Source organism: Oncorhynchus masou, chromosome 24, assembly GCF_036934945.1.
Source record: "Oncorhynchus masou masou isolate Uvic2021 chromosome 24, UVic_Omas_1.1, whole genome shotgun sequence".
NCBI lineage: Eukaryota > Metazoa > Chordata > Actinopteri > Salmoniformes > Salmonidae > Oncorhynchus > Oncorhynchus masou.
Genome location: NC_088235.1, coordinates 11869194 through 11885779, shown reverse-complemented (window position 1 = coordinate 11885779; position 16586 = coordinate 11869194). Strand labels below are relative to the sequence as shown.

At 46.0% G+C, this 16586-nt stretch overlaps 1 protein-coding gene across 2 annotated transcripts in view; it reads left to right on the top strand.

Moving 5' to 3' along the window:
- Window positions 1-788, top strand: part of LOC135511841 (rho-related BTB domain-containing protein 1-like) — a 53674-nt gene extending 52886 nt beyond the window's left edge. For both annotated transcript variants that reach the window (XM_064933326.1, XM_064933327.1), the window contains one exon: window positions 207-788. In XM_064933326.1, coding sequence (XP_064789398.1) covers window positions 207-376 — 170 coding nt within the window. In that variant the 3' untranslated portion in view covers window positions 377-788. The remainder of the gene's footprint in view (window positions 1-206) is intronic.
- The last annotated feature ends 15798 nt before the right edge of the window (window positions 789-16586 follow it).

The window sequence follows — 16586 nt, the reverse complement described above, 5'->3', positions numbered from 1 at the left end:
TTTCCATTTGTGTTTAATGAAGACCTAGAAAACAAGGTGATTGGACTTCCTAGCTAATCAGTGACCTTAATGGATCAATCAAGTCCAAGGGAAGAGTGAAAACCTTATATGGAATGAGTTTGCCACCTGTGTTCTGTACTGCCCAGTCTGTGGTAGCTACACTACATGTTGTCTGATGGTCTGTCGGTGTTGTGTTTTCCTCCCAGAGAACCAGGAATATTTTGAGAAGCACCGCTGGCCCCCGGTGTGGTACCTGAAGGAGGAGGACCACTACCAGCGGGTGAGGAAGGAGAGGGAGAAGGAGGACGTGGTTCTCAACAAACACCACAGCAGACGACGTTGGTGCTTCTGGAGCACCTCACCTGCCGTGGCCTGAGAGGTCTGAGAATGGTCTGCCCAGCCCCAAACCGCCCAGGGAATCTGCCTCCTGCCCCGTGCTACAGCTTCTAACCCTGCACCCCGCAAAGAGGTCCCAACAACACACGCTGTACCAATGTTTTACTGTTAGATCATCTGAGCATCAAAACAGGAAATAACTATCTGACGATGCACTGTCATGTGCCACCCTCTTCTATTGATGCACTGTCATGTCCTACCCTCTTCTCTTGATGCACTGTCAGGTCCTACCCTCTTCTCTTGATGATACATTGTCAGGTCCTACCCTCTTCTCTTGATGATACATTGTCAGGTCCTACCCTCTTCTCTGTATGATACACTGTCAGGTCCTACCCTCTTCTCTTGATGAACTGTCAGGTCCTACCCTCTTCTCTTGATGATACACTGTCAGGTCCTACCCTCTTCTCTTGATGATACACTGTCAGGCCCTACCCTCTTCTCTTGATGAACTGTCAGGTCCTACCCTCTTCTCTTGATGATACACTGTCAGGTCCTACCCTCTTCTCTTGATGATACACTGTCAGGCCCTACCCTCTTCTCTTGATGCACTGTCAGGCCCTACCCTCTTCTCTTGATGAACTGTCAGGTCCTACCCTCTTCTCTTGATGATACACTGTCAGGCCCTACCCTCTTCTCTTGATGATACACTGTCAGGCCCTACCCTCTTCTCTTGATGATACACTGTCAGGCCCTACCCTCTTCTCTTGATGATACACTGTCAGGTCCTACCCTCTTCTCTTGATGATACACTGTCTGGTCCTACCCTCTTCTCTGTATGATACACTGTCAGGTCCTACCCTCTTCTCTTGATGATACACTGTCAGGTCCTACCCTCTTCTCTTGATGATACACTGTCAGGTCCTACCCTCTTCTCTTGATGCACTGTCAGGTCCTACCCTCTTCTCTTGATGATACATTGTCAGGTCCTACCCTCTTCTCTTGATGATACACTGTCAGGTCCTACCCTCTTCTCTTGATGATACACTGTCAGGCCCTACCCTCTTCTTGATGATGCACTGTCAGGCCCTACCCTCTTCTCTTGATGAACTGTCAGGTCCTACCCTCTTCTCTTGATGATACACTGTCAGGCCCTACCCTCTTCTCTTGATGATACACTGTCAGGTCCTACCCTCTTCTCTTGATGATACACTGTCTGGTCCTACCCTCTTCTCTGTATGATACACTGTCAGGTCCTACCCTCTTCTCTTGATGATACACTGTCAGGTCCTACCCTCTTCTCTTGATGATACACTGTCAGGTCCTACCCTCTTCTCTTGATGATACACTGTCAGGCCCTACCCTCTTCTCTTGATGATACACTGTCAGGCCCTACTCTCTTCTCTTGATGAACTGTCAGGCCCTACCCTCTTCTCTTGATGATACACTGTCAGGTCCAACCCTCTTCTCTTGATGAACTGTCAGGTCCTACCCTCTTCTCTTGATGATACACTGTCAGGCCCTACCCTCTTGATGATACACTGTCAGGCCCTACCTCTCTTGATGATACACTGTCAGGCCCTACCCTCTTCTCTTGATGAACTGTCAGGTCCTACCCTCTTCTCTGTATGATACACTGTCAGGCCCTGCCCTCTTCTCTTGATTATACAGTGTCAGGCCCTACCCTCTTGATGATGCACTGTCAGGCCCTACCCTCTTCTCTTGATGATACACTGTCTGGCCCTACCCTCTTCTCTTGATGATACACTGTCAGGCCCTACCCTCTTGATGATGCACTGTCAGGCCCTACCCTCTTCTCTTGATGATACACTGTCAGGTCCTACCCTCTTCTCTTGATGATACACTGTCAGGCCCTACCCTCTTCTCTTGATGATACACTGTCAGGCCCAACCCTCTTCTCTTGATGATACACTGTCAGGTCCAACCCACTTCTCTTGATGATACACTGTCAGGTCCAACCCTCTTCTCTTGATGATACACTGTCTGGCCCTACCCTCTTCTCTTGATGATACACTTTCAGGTCCTACCCTCTTGATGATACACTGTCAGGCCCTACCCTCTTCTCTTGATGATACACTGTCTGGCCCTACCCTCTTCTCTTGATGATACACTGTCTGGCCCTACCCTCTTCTCTTGATGATACACTGTCAGGCCCTACCCTCTTCTCTTGATGATGCACTGTCAGGCCCTACCCTCTTCTCTTGATGATACACTGTCAGGCCCAACCCTCTTCTCTTGATGATACACTGTCAGGTCCAACCCACTTCTCTTGATGATACACTGTCAGGTCCAACCCTCTTCTCTTGATGATACACTGTCTGGCCCTACCCTCTTCTCTTGATGATACACTTTCAGGTCCTACCCTCTTGATGATGCACTGTCAGGCCCTACCCTCTTCTCTGTATGATACACTGTCAGGCCCTACCCTCTTCTCTTGATGTTACACTGTCAGGCCCTACCCTCTTCTCTTGATGTTACACTGTCTGGCCCTACCCTCTTGATGATACACTGTCAGGCCCTACCCTCTTGATGATGCACTGTCAGGCCCCACCCTCTTCTCTTGATGATACACTGTCAGGTCCAACCCACTTCTCTTGATGATACACTGTCAGGTCCAACCCTCTTCTCTGTATGATACACTGTCTGGCCCTACCCTCTTCTCTTGATGATACACTTTCAGGTCCTACCCTCTTCTCTTGATGATACACTGTCTGGCCATACCCTCTTCTCTTGATGATACACTGTCTGGCCCTACCCTCTTCTCTTGATGATACACTGTCAGGCCCTACCCTCTTCTCTTGATGATGCACTGTCAGGCCCTACCCTCTTCTCTTGATGATACACTGTCAGGCCCAACCCTCTTCTCTTGATGCACTGATCCAACCCTCTTCTCTTGATGATACACTTTCAGGTCCTACCCTCTTCTCTTGATGATACACTGTCAGGTCCAACCCTCTTCTCTTGATGATACACTGTCAGGCCCTACCCTCTTGATGATACACTGTCAGGCCCTACCCTCTGCTCTTGATGATACACTGTCAGTTCCTACCCTCTTCTCTGTATGATACACTGTCAGGCCATACCCTCTTCTCTTGATGATGCACTGTCAGGCCCTACCCTCTTCTCTTGATGATACACTGTCAGGCCCAACCCTCTTCTCTTGATGATACATTTTCAGGTCCTACCCTCTTCTCTTGATGATACACTGTCAGGTCCTACCCTCTTGATGATACACTGTCAGGCCCTACCCTCTTGATGATACACTGTCAGTTCCTACCCTCTTCTCTGTATGATACACTGTCAGGCCATACCCTCTTCTCTTGATGATACACTGTCAGGCCCTACCCTCTTGATGATACACTGTCAGGCCATACCCTCTTCTCTTGATGATACACTGTCAGGCCCAACCCTCTTCTCTTGATGATACATTTTCAGGTCCTACCCTCTTCTCTTGATGATACACTGTCAGGTCCAACCCTCTTCTCTTGATGATACACTGTCAGGCCCTACCCTCTTCTATTGATGATACACTGTCAGGTCCAACCCTCTTCTTTTGATGATTCACTGTCTGGCCCTACCGTCTTCTCTTGATGATACACTGTTAGGCCCTACCCTCTTGATGATACACTGTCAGGTCCAACCCTCTTCTTTTGATGATACACTGTCTGGCCCTACCCTCTTCTCTTGATGATACACTTTCAGGTCCAACCCTCTTCTCTTGATGATACACTGTCAGGCCCTACCCTCTTCTATTGATGATACACTGTCAGGTCCAACCCTCTTCTTTTGATGATACACTGTCTGGCCCTTCCCTCTTCTCTTGATGATACACTGTCAGGCCCTACCCTCTTGATGATACACTGTCAGGTCCAACCCTCTCTGCTTGGGTCCACATGAATAACCTCCACATGGCAGGGCTCTACAGAGGGTACATTTTACTTACATTTGCGCCTAAATATTTTGCTGTGCAACCTGGAATTTGAATTTAGGAGCACCAGTGCGCCTATAAAAATTAAGTATTCTAGCTACGTTGTTCAACCTGTCAACGTAGTGTGGTATGTGCTTTCTGTTAGACATGTAACATTATGGATGTAAATTGTGATTGTTGATGTTAGCTGCAGCCACCGACACCAGCCCTGGATCTAAGTCTGAATCATAAATGATGCAAAAATAACTCTGAACCTGATGAAACACAGGACCTGTTTATAGACGGGGCTTCATGCAGCCTTGGAATATCAACAACAACAACATTGAAAGTACGTCTTGTGCTCACTTGGACACCGATACAGCTCCAGGGATAAACAGAGCTCCTGATTGAATCGATCCCCAGGTCGGTATTTGAACCCAGCTGGAGGTGTTTCTCTGTATTCTGAAACACCCGATTGTTCCTTTAGCCCACCTGGTGATGGTAAAGGGGAAACTCTATACTTGAAATCAATGTTTTTATTCATCAGCTGTATAGTAGGCTTTCTTTAGTTAACCAAAGTCATAACTAGTCAGTTTATCATATGTTAATATATATATACCGTGTGATTATTTATTTGTTGGTGATATTTACTACAGAAACCAAGTGGCTGGTTCTCTTGGTTCCTGCTGTCAAAGGTCTTTGATCTAGCTGCTCATCATCCTTCATCTTCTTTATAACCAAGTGACTGGTTCTCTTGGTTCCTGCTGTCAAAGGTCTTTGATCTAGCTGCTCATCATCCTTCATCTTCTTTATAACCAAGTGGCTGGTTCTCTTGGTTCCTGCTGTCAAAGGTCTTTGATCTAGCTGCTCATCATCCTTCATCTTCTTTATAACCAAGTGGCTGGTTCTCTTGGTTCCTGCTGTCAAAGGTCTTTGATCTAGCTGCTCATCATCCTTCATCTTCTTTATAACCAAGTGGCTGGTAATCTTGGTTCCTGCTGTCAAAGGTCTTTGATCTAGCTGCTCATCATCCTTCATCTTCTTGTTCTTATTTAAAGGGAATGTTGTTGAATAAATTATTTGACTTAATTGCTTTATTCTAGTTTTCCTTTGAACTGCCCAGTGTATATCCAAGGGTCTGGACTGTTGGTCTAAAGGTTAATGCAGACAATATGTACTGTTTCAATCCTCATACTGAGACAAGCCTGAGTGCCAGTCTGTTCCTGCTAATGTGTTTGGGTTGACAATTCCATAAGGAGTTGGCAAGAGAGCAGAAATGTTTGTTTCACATATCTGTCAATAATACTATATTAATCAAATTCAGATGTAATGTTTGTTTCACATACCTATTAATAATGCTATTGTAATCATGGGTTTATGCTTTTGAGTGGAGCACCATCAGCTGAACCCGTCATGTAGAACAAGTTATTCAACTGATTAGAGTTCAGTACAACACTGTTATATAGAAGGATATGTTGCTGTTATGAAAGTGTAAACATCAGAGGGAGAGAGAAAGGTTTGGCAACAACTACTCAGCCTCACTCTGTCAGGAGAGGAGGGGAGCAGAGCAGCCTGTACCCAAGCTGTCACTGAGGAGCCAGACCAACACTGTATACATAACAGCTTTGGAACACAATGTCACATTCTATTATTAGTAATGATCATTACTATATTCTATAACCAATGTCAACATGAGTGTATTATAATCAACTTACAATAAAAGTAAGTTGTAGTTCCAGTATATGGACTGTAAGAGTGTCTTCATTTACTTCCTGTCTTAAGTCCCAACCTATTATAACAGCTGTTATTCATGTTAATATTCTAGAACATCGTTAACCTTCTAGAAGATTTGCATTCCAGAACCTTGTTAACATTCTAGAACTTTGATGGCATTATAGAATGTTGTTGGCATTATAGAATGTTGTTGGCATTATAGAATGTTGTTGGCATTATAGAATGTTGTCAGCATTCTAGAATGTTCTCTGCATTCTAGAATGTTGTCAGCACTATAGAATGTTGTCTGCGTTCTAGAATGTTGTCTGCGTTCTAGAATGTTGTCTGGGTTCTAGAATGTTGTCTGCGTTCTAGAATGTTGTCTGCGTTCTAGAATGTTGTCTGCGTTCTAGAATGTTGTCCGCGTTCTGTAACGTTGTTGGCCCTTTCGATCTCTGCTTTGCACATCCCACAGTCATCCTGTCTTGTTTGTGAGAGAAGAGGAAACTCCTATTACATAAGAGGAGTGGTGCAGAGCAGGGTGCACTGCCACTGACCGTGTATGTGATGCTGGATTGTGTGTCAACTGAAGATTGCACTAAGTCCCAGGCTTGGCAGGATGAGAGGAGTTACGGCGGGACACAACCGGGATAAACCGCAGGAAGAGGAGCGGTAATCACATTCTGAGCTGCTGGACAGGGAGCAGGGTGCTACAGGGTGGGTCAGGGTAGTGTTAGGGTGGGTCAGGGTAGTGTTAGGGTGGGACAGGGAGCAGGGTGCTACAGGGTGGGACAGGGTAGTGTTAGGGTGGGACAGGGAGCAGGGTGCTACAGGGTGGGACAGGGAGCTGGGTGGTGTTAGGGTGGTACAGGGTAGTGTTAGGGTGGGACAGGGAGCAGGGTGCTACAGGGTGGGACAGGGAGCTGGGTGGTGTTAGGGTGGTACAGGGAGCAGGGTGCTACAGGGTGGGACAGGGAGCTGGGTGGTGTTAGGGTGGTACAGGGTAGTGTTAGGGTGGGGGGAGCAGGGTGCTACAGGGTGGGACAGGGAGCTGGGTGGTGTTAGGGTGGTACAGGGAGCAGGGTGCTACAGGGTGGGACAGGGAGGTGGTGTGGTGTTAGGGTGGTACAGGGAGCAGGGTGCTACAGGGTGGGACAGGGAGCTGGGTGGTGTTAGGGTGGTACAGGGTAGTGTTAGGGTGGGACAGGGAGCAGGGTGCTACAGGGTGGGACAGGGAGCTGGGTGGTGTTAGGGTGGTACAGGGTAGTGTTAGGGTGGGACAGGGAGCAGGGTGCTACAGGGTGGGACAGGGAGCTGGGTGGTGTTAGGGTGGTACAGGGAGCAGGGTGCTACAGGGTGGGACAGGGAGCTGGGTGGTGTTAGGGTGGTACAGGGAGCAGGGTGCTACAGGGTGGGACAGGGAGCTGGGTGGTGTTAGGGTGGTACAGGGAGCAGGGTGCTACAGGGTGGGACAGGGAGCTGGGTGTTGTTAGGGTGGTACAAGGAGCAGGGTGGTGTTAGGGTGGTACAGGGTGGTGTTAGGGTGGTACAGGGAGCAGGGTGGGACAGGGAGCTGGGTGGTGTTAGGGTGGTACAAGGAGCAGGGTGGTGTTAGGGTGGTACAGGGTGGTGTTAGGGTGGTACAGGGAGCAGGGTGCTACAGGGTGGGACAGGGAGCTGGGTGGTGTTAGGGTGGTACAAGGAGCAGGGTGGTGTTAGGGTAGTGTTAGGGTGGGGACAGGGAGCAGGGTGGTACAGGGTGGGACAGGGAGCTGGGTGATGTTAGGGTGGTACAGGGTGGGACAGGGAGCTGGGTGTTGTTAGGGTGGTACAGGAACAGGGTGGTGTTAGGGTGGGACAGGGTGGTACAGAGTACAGGGTAGTGTTAGGGTGGGACAGGGAGCTGGGTGGTGTTAGGGTGGTACAGGGTGGTGTTAGGGTGGGACAGAGACAGGGTGGTGTTAGGGTGGGACATGGAGCAGGGTGGTGTTAGGGTGGGACATGGAGCAGGGTGGTGTTAGGGTGGGTGGGACAGGGTGGTGTTAGGGTGGGACAGAGACAGGGTGGTGTTAGGGTGGGACAGAGACATGGTGGTGTTATCTCAAAGTGCTCTACAGAAACCCAGCCTAAAACCCCAAACAGCAAGCAATGCAGGTGTAGAAGCACGGTGGCTAGGAAAAACTCCCTAGAAAGGCCAAAACCAAGGTAGAAACCTAGAGAGGAACCAAGCTATGAGGGGAGGCCAGTCCTCTTCTGGCTGTGCCAGGTGGAGATAATAACAGAACATGGCCAAGATGTTGAAATGTTCATAAATGGCCAGCATTGTCAAATAATAATAATCACAGGCAGAACAGTTGAAACTGGAGCAACAGCACGGCCAGGTGGACTGGGGACAGCAAGGAGTCATCATGCCAGGTAGTCCTGAGGCATGGTCCTAGGGCTCAGGTCCTCCGAGAGAAAGAGAGAATTAGAGAGAGCATACTTGAATTCACACAGGACACCGGATAAGACAGGAGAAGTACTCCAGATATAACAAACTGACCCTAGCCCCCCGACACAAACTACTACAGCATAAATACTGGAGGCTGAGAGGATGACACCCCCGGGCAGGGCCAAACAGGAAGGATATAACCCCACCCACTATGCCAAAGCACAGCCCCCACACCACTAGAGGGATATCTTCAACCACCAACTTACCATCCTGAGACAAGGCCGAGTATAGCCCACAACTATCTCCACCACGGCACAACCCAAGGGGGGGAGCCAACCCAGACAGGAAGAGCACATCAGTAACTCAACCCACTCAAGTGACGCACCCCTCCTAGGGACGGTATGAAAGAGCCCCAGTAAGCCAGTGACTCAGCCCCTGTAACAGGGTTAGAGGCAGAGAATCCCAGTGGAAAGAGGGGAACCGGCCAGGCAGAGACAGCAAGGGCGGTTCGTTGCTCCAGAGCCTTTCCGTTCACCTTCCCACTCCTGGGCCAGACTACACTCAATCATATGACCCACTGAAGAGATGAGTCTTCAGTAAAGACTTAAAGGTTGAGACAGAGTTTGCGTCTCTCACATGGGTAGGCAAACCATTCCATAAAAATTGAGCTCTATAGGAGAAAGCCCTGCCTCCAGCTGTTTGCTTAGAAATTCTAGGGACAGTAAGGAGGCCTGCGTCTTGTGACCGTAGCGTACGTGTAGGTATGTACGGCAGGACCAAATCAGAGAGATAGGTAGGAGCAAGCCCATGTAATGCTTTGTAGGTTAGCAGTAAAACCTTTAAATCAGCCCTTGCCTTAACAAGGTTCTAGTCAGGATTCTAGCAGCCATATTTAGCACAAACTTAAGTTTATTTAGTACTTTATCCGGGTAGCCGGAAAGTAGAGCATTGCAGTAGTCTAACCTAGAAGCAACAAAAGCATGGATTAATTTTTCTGCATCATTTTTGGACAGAAAGTTTCAGATTTTTGCAATGTTACGTAGATGGAAAAAGCTGTCCCTGAAACAGTCTTGATATGTTCGTCAAAAGAGAAATCAGGGTCCAGAGTAACGCCGAGGTCCTTCACAGTTTTATTTGAGACGACTGTACAACCATTAATTGTCAGATTCAACAGAAGATATCTTTGTTTCTTGGTACCTAGAACAAGCATCTCTGTTTTGTCTGAGTTTAAAAGTAGAAAGTTTGCAGCCATCCACTTCCTTATGTCTGAAACACAGGCTTCTAGCAAGGGCAATTTTGGGGCTTCACCATGTTTCATTGAAATGTACAGCTGTGTGTCATCCGCATAGCAGTGAAAGTTAACATTATGTTTTCGAATTACATCCCCAAGAGGTAAAATATATAGTGAAAACAATAGTGGTCCTAAAACGGAACCTTGAGGAACACCGGAATTTACAGTTGATTTGTCAGAGGACAAACCATTCACAGAGACAAACTGATATCTTTCCGACAGATAAGATCTAAACCAGGCCAGAACTTGTCCGTGTAGACCAATTTGGGTTTCCAATCTCTCCAAAAGAATGTGGTGATCGATGGTATCAAGAGCAGCACTAAGGTCTAGGAGCACAAGGACAGATGCAGAGCCTCGGTCTGATGCCATTAAAAGGTAATTTACCACCTTCACAAGTGCAGTCTCAGTGCTATGATGGGGTCTAAAACCAGACTGAAGCATTTCGTATACATTGTTTGTCTTCAGGGAGGCAGTGAGTTTCAAGTTTGGTGTTGCGCCATTTCCGTTCCAATTTTCTGGAAGCTTCAGGGCTCTGGTATTTTCTGTATACCAGGGAGCTCGTGTCGTGGAAATTTCCTCTATTTACCAAATCATGAGAGCAAACCACACACAAGTCAGAGTTAGTTATCACAAAGTCCATCTTTAATTATATGAGCTCTATCACAACCCTGTGACTCTCAGATCAATTCAGTGTCTATCAATGAATTCTCTGAGAGTCCCTCACACATTGTTACTGAGATCCTTTATGGCAAAGACACACATATCCAGACAGCATAGGCATAATTTATCGTTCAGCTTTGTCTCCTAAACTATGTTCTTTTCTCAAACTCAGAACCATAAACCAATCCTCCATATCAACAGGCATATATCAAATCCATCCTATCTTGACAAGATCATAGGGGCATACTGACTGGCACACAGACATTGTGGAGCCAAGAGATACACGCTTGACCTCTCCCCTCTCTCCGGCCCAAGCAGCTTAGTCTTGACATAGAACAGATACTGCAACCCCGCCACAGTATTATACAACAATAACATTCTGATGAGAAGTAACTTACAAACATATGATGAATATAAAACATCTTACCTATGTTACCAACCAATTCTGATTATTCCCCAACACTAGTTTCTTATGACAAATGTTTTTTTGTTTTTAGGGGTGCAACTGCATCTAGGGTAATACGCAAGGTTAAATTGAGTTCCTCAGTTAGGTGGTTAACTGATTTTTGTCCTCTGACGGCCGAGGGAGTCTGGAAGGGCATCAAGGAATCTTTTGATGCTCCTTGGTTGGGGTCTGATGGGGTTATTATACTGTTGTAATAGATCTGTAGTCCTCTCTGGGGCCCCCTGCTCATCAATGGGGTTATTCTACTGTTGTAATAGATCTGTAGTCCTCTCTGGGGCCCCCCTGCTCATCAATGGGGTTATTCTACTGTTGTAATAGATCTGTAGTCCTCTCTGGGGCCCCCTGCTCATCAATGGGGTTATTATACTGTTGTAATAGATCTGTAGTCCTCTCTGGGGCCCCCTGCTCATCAATGGGGTTATTATACTGTTGTAATATCTGATCAATGGGGTTATTATAGTAATCTGTAGTCCTCTCTGGGGCCCCCTGCTCATCAATGGGGTTATTATACTGTTGTAATAGATCTGTAGTCCTCTCTGGGGCCCCCTGCTCATCAATGGGGTTATTATACTGTTGTAATAGATCTGTAGTCCTCTCTGGGGCCCCCCTGCTCATCAATGGGGTTATTATACTGTTGTAATAGATCTGTAGTCCTCTCTGGGGCCCCCTGCTCATCAATGGGGTTATTTATTATACTGCTCATCAATGGGGTTATTATACTGTTGTAATAGATCTGTAGTCCTCTCTGGGGCCCCCCCCCTGCTCATCAATGGGGTTATTATACTGTTGTAATAGATCTGTAGTCCTCTCTGGGCCCCCCCCTGCTCATCAATGGGGTTATTATACTGTTGTAATAGATCTGTAGTCCTCTCTGGGGCCCCCTGCTCATCAATGGGGTTATTATACTGTTGTAATAGATCTGTAGTCCTCTCTGGGGCCCCCCTGCTCATCAATGGGGTTATTATACTGTTGTAATAGATCTGTAGTCCTCTCTGGATCAATGGGGTTATTATACTGTTGGCCCCCTGGGGCCCCTGCTCATCAATGGGGTTATTATACTGTTGTAATAGACTACTTCAACTCCATCAGAACTTTCTCACACATCCAGTATAATTCACAGTAGCAGTCAGTGCTGCTAGCTGAACCGAGGTGCACTGTAACTGAGACTAAAGCTATGCAGAAGTAACAGCAGCATATTGATAAACTGAAGCTATAGTTTCCTTGTAACATGTAGCCTATTGAATATCAAACCTTATCAAATATTACAACAGTATAGTTCCCTCCCCAGTGTTCAGAAATATAGAGCTAGGGAAGCTATAGTATGAGTGTGCTCTCTGTGCTGATGTAACAGATTTAGAGAGTGGTAAACAGTGGTATGAGTTGGAATTGACTGGCCCAGATGCTGTACTCTGGCTCCCCCTAGAGGTCCAGAAACATAATGACAACACTGTAACGTCGTTTAGGAGGGTGTTCGGAACCCCTTATGTCACAACCATTTGTTAATGTACAAATTGTATCATATTTGTCCATGAGAAATAACGATCTAATTATTTATAATAAAAAATGAAATGATCAGGCTGTTTGACAGATAGGCCGGCCTGTTGGCTGAATATGTCCAGAACCCCATGTTTAGCTAATTCACTATCTCTGTTAGGATTATTTTGTTTTAGGCTACTTAATGTTTTCAAAAAATATATATTCGATTACTGTGAAGGAAATATTACAATGGCTGCCTGGGTTCAAATGTTTGTGTTTATGTATCTGTGTATCTCTACTTGCACATCATCATCTGCACATCTATCTCTCCAGTATTAATGCTAAATTGTAAATATTTTCACCTCTATGGCCTATTTATTGCCTTACCTCTCTTATTTTCTACATTTGCACACACTGTATAAAGATTTTCCTACTGTATTATTGACTGTATGTTTGTTTATTCCATGTGTAACTCCGTGTTGTTGTATGTGTCGAACTGCTTTGCTTTATCTTGGCCAGGTCGCAGTTGTAAATGAGAACTTGTTCTCAACTGGCCTACCTGGTTAAAAAAATGAGAAATAAAAATAAATAAGCGATCATGGAAAACTATGGTTTAACATCTAGTTCATAGTGACATAACTGCATTACACTGTCCTACTAATACACAAGCTCCTAATTGAATCCTCCCAGTAGCACTTCTGTGATGAAACAGAGCAGTCGGGGCAATGACCACTGGGTAATAACTATACACCTACCAGTGAGCCAGTCGGGGCAATGACCACTGGGTAATAACTATACACCTACCAGTGAGCCAGTCGGGGCAATGACCACTGGGTAATAACTATACACCTACCAGTGAGCCAGTCGGGGCAATGACCACTGGGTAATAACTATACACCTACCAGTGAGCCAGTCGGGGCAATGACCACTGGGTAATAACTATACACCTAAGTGAGCCAGTGGATAATAATCTCTGGGTAATAACTGAGCCAGTCGGGGCAATAACCACTGGGTAATAACTATACACCTACCAGTGAGCAGAGCAGTCGGGGCAATGACCACTGGGTAATAACCTACCAGTGAGCCAGTCGGGGCAATGACCACTGGGTAATAACTATACACCTACCAGTGAGCCAGTCGGGGCAATGACCACTGGGTAATAATCTCTGGGCAATAACTGAGCCAGTCGGGGTAATAATCTCTGGGCAATAACTGAGCCAGTTGGGGTAATAATCTCTGGGTAATAACCTCTGGGTAATAATCTCTGGATAATAATCTCTGGGTAATAATCTCTGGATAATAACCTCTGGGTAATAACCACTGGGTAATAACTACCGGGTAATAACTAAGCCAGTCTGGGTAATAACCACGGGGTAATAACTGAGCCAGTCGGGGTAATAACCACTGGGTAATAACCACCGAGTAATAACTAAGCCAGTCCGGGTAATAACCACTGGGTAATAACTGAGTCAGGCGACTCTACCTGCACGCTCCATAGAATGACACAACAGCTATCTCGCGCCACATACACGTTTTGCCCGGGAAATATCCGGACCTTCGAGAATGAAAACTTGTTGAAGACGAAGGACTTGATTTCGGGTTTTTATAATATTATAATATAATTGCTTCGTGATAATTCATATTTTCTAAACGTTTATGGATTTTGCGCGACTGAGAATCTGAGCAGCTGTCCGGAGTTGAGAAGTCTTCAACATGGCTTCCTCCACAGGTGACCGCCGAGACTCACAGGTGAGGATCCTTCCTTCCCTGCACACAGGTACCAATACACCGCTGGCGAAACACTGCTTCATTTAACAGTTATACTAAACACTGCTTCATTTAACAGTTATACTATGGCGAAACATTGCTTCATTTAACAGTTATACTATGGCGAAACACTGCTTCATTTAACAGTTATACTCAACACTGCTTCATTTAATTGTTATACTATGGCGAAACACTGCTTCATTTAACATGTATACTATGGCGAAACACTGCTTCATTTAACAGTTATACTCATACACCTGATCATTCAGCATAATCATGCTTTCTGAAATTACACAGACTTTGTGTTGTGTTATTTTGCAACTGGGCAAACAGTATTGTGTCGCAACAACGTGGAGTGAAAGTTTTGCTTTCACTTACTCTGTTGGTAAAGCATGATTTAGAGAGATTTAGTAAACATATATAGACTGCAAATCGGAAACAGTCAATTGAAATGTCAACTTTTGCCTGTTCATATGGGAGTTTTCTCGTTTTTCTCTACGCTATTTTCCTCTGTTAACCTACATTGAAGCTCATATATTGTTCATTGAATTCGTATACAAACATTTTCTGCAGACTTTTCTAGTCGTCGTATTATTATGCTACTTTATGCTAATCACTTAGTTGCACATCTTGCTTACTGTTATACTGTTATAAAGGGTTATAATGAAATTACATGACATTGGATCCACATAATGAATTTGATATGAAAACCTTGGTAGTGACACATAAAGTGTAGGATTGTTTTATCGTAGAATAGTTGTTAGTTGTTCTATGTAAAGCGTGTAACTGATCACTCATAACAGCCTACCAACATCAGCCTGAACAAAACACATTCAGAGTTAATGGCTGATCTATTCTTTGGCTATAAAGCAACCTCAACCCCAGTAATCCCTATTGTCTATAAGTCAAGGAGTGGTTTTGGGAAAGAACAAAACAAACTAAAAGCCTTGCTCTAGGGCAGAGTCCCAAATGGCACCCTATTTGCTACATAGTGCTCTATGGGCTCTAGTCAAATAAGTGCCCTATATAGGGAATAGCGTGCCATTGGGATGCATCCTTCGATCCTAGTGGACTCAAGATTCTGGAGAAACAGGTTCTGAGGTAATGGTGTCGCTGATTAACAGTTTCCTGGGAATGACTATGGTTGTATCTCAAACAGCACCCTATTCCCTATATAGTGGCCTGGTCTAAAGTAATGCAGCACCCTATTCCCTATATAGTGGCCTGTTCTAATGTAGTGCAGCACCCTATTCCCTATATAGTGGCCTGGTCTAAAGTAGTGCAGCACCCTATTCCCTATATAGTGGCCTGTTCTAAAGTAGTGCAGCACCCTATTCCCTATATAGTGGCCTGTTCTGCAGTCCTATATAGTGGCCTGGTCTAAAGTAGTGCAGCACCCTGCATTCCCTATATAGTGGCCTGGTCTAAAGTAGTGCAGCACCCTAAAGTGGCCTGTACTGCAGCACCCTATATAGTGGCCTGTTCTAAAGTAGTGCAGCATCCTATTCCCTATATAGTGGCCTGTTCTAAAGTAGTGCAGCACCCTATATAGTGGCCTGTTCTAAAGTAATGCAGCACCCTATATAGTGGCCTGTTCTAAAGTAGTGCAGCATCCTATTCCCTATATAGTGGCCTGTTCTAAAGTAATGCAGCGCCCTATATAGTGGCCTGGTCTAAAGTAGTGCAGCACCCTATTCCCTATATAGTGGACTGGTCTAAAGTACTGCAGCACCCTATATAGTGGCCTGGTCTAAAGTGGAGACCCTATTGCTATATAGTGGCCTGGTCTAAACAGTGCAGCACCCTATTCCCTATATAGTGGCCTGGTCTAAAGTAGTGCAGCATCCTATATAGTGGCCTGGTCTAAAGTAGTGCAGCACCCCATTCCCTATATAGTGGCCTGGTCTAAAGCAGTGCACTATGTGGGAATCTGGTACCATTTGGAATACACTCAGTCTTTAAAGGGACTTGTGGTTTGGCCTGTGGAGACTTGCAGATGCCCACTGACTGCATCTTCATGGCGTCTTGAGTGGTGTTGTTTACTAATGCACTTCTAAAGTCCTGTGTTTAATATCACTGTCTGCCATTCTGCTTCTGCTTTAGAAACAGTGGAGTTAGAGCGGGGGGGGGGCTTTTAGTCAACCAGGTGAGGGGAGTTCTTTACTCATTAGTGACCTTAAGTCATCAATCAAGTACAAGGGAGGAATGAAAACCTGCAGACACTTGGGCCCTCCGTGGAATGAGTTTGGCACACGTGAGTTAGAGCATGATGTCAGTGGCGCGTTGGGGAGAAGGCTGGTAGGTGTACCATGTGAGTGACCTAGTGTGGTACGTGAGTTAGAGCATGATGTCAGTGGCGCGTTGGGGAGAAGGCTGGTAGGTGTACCATGTGAGTGACCTAGTGTGGTACGTGAGTTAGAGCATGATGTCAGTGGCGCGTTGGGGAGAAGGCTGGTAGGTGTACCATGTGAGTGACCTAGTGTGGTACGTGAGTTAGAGCATGATGTCAGTGGCGCGTTGG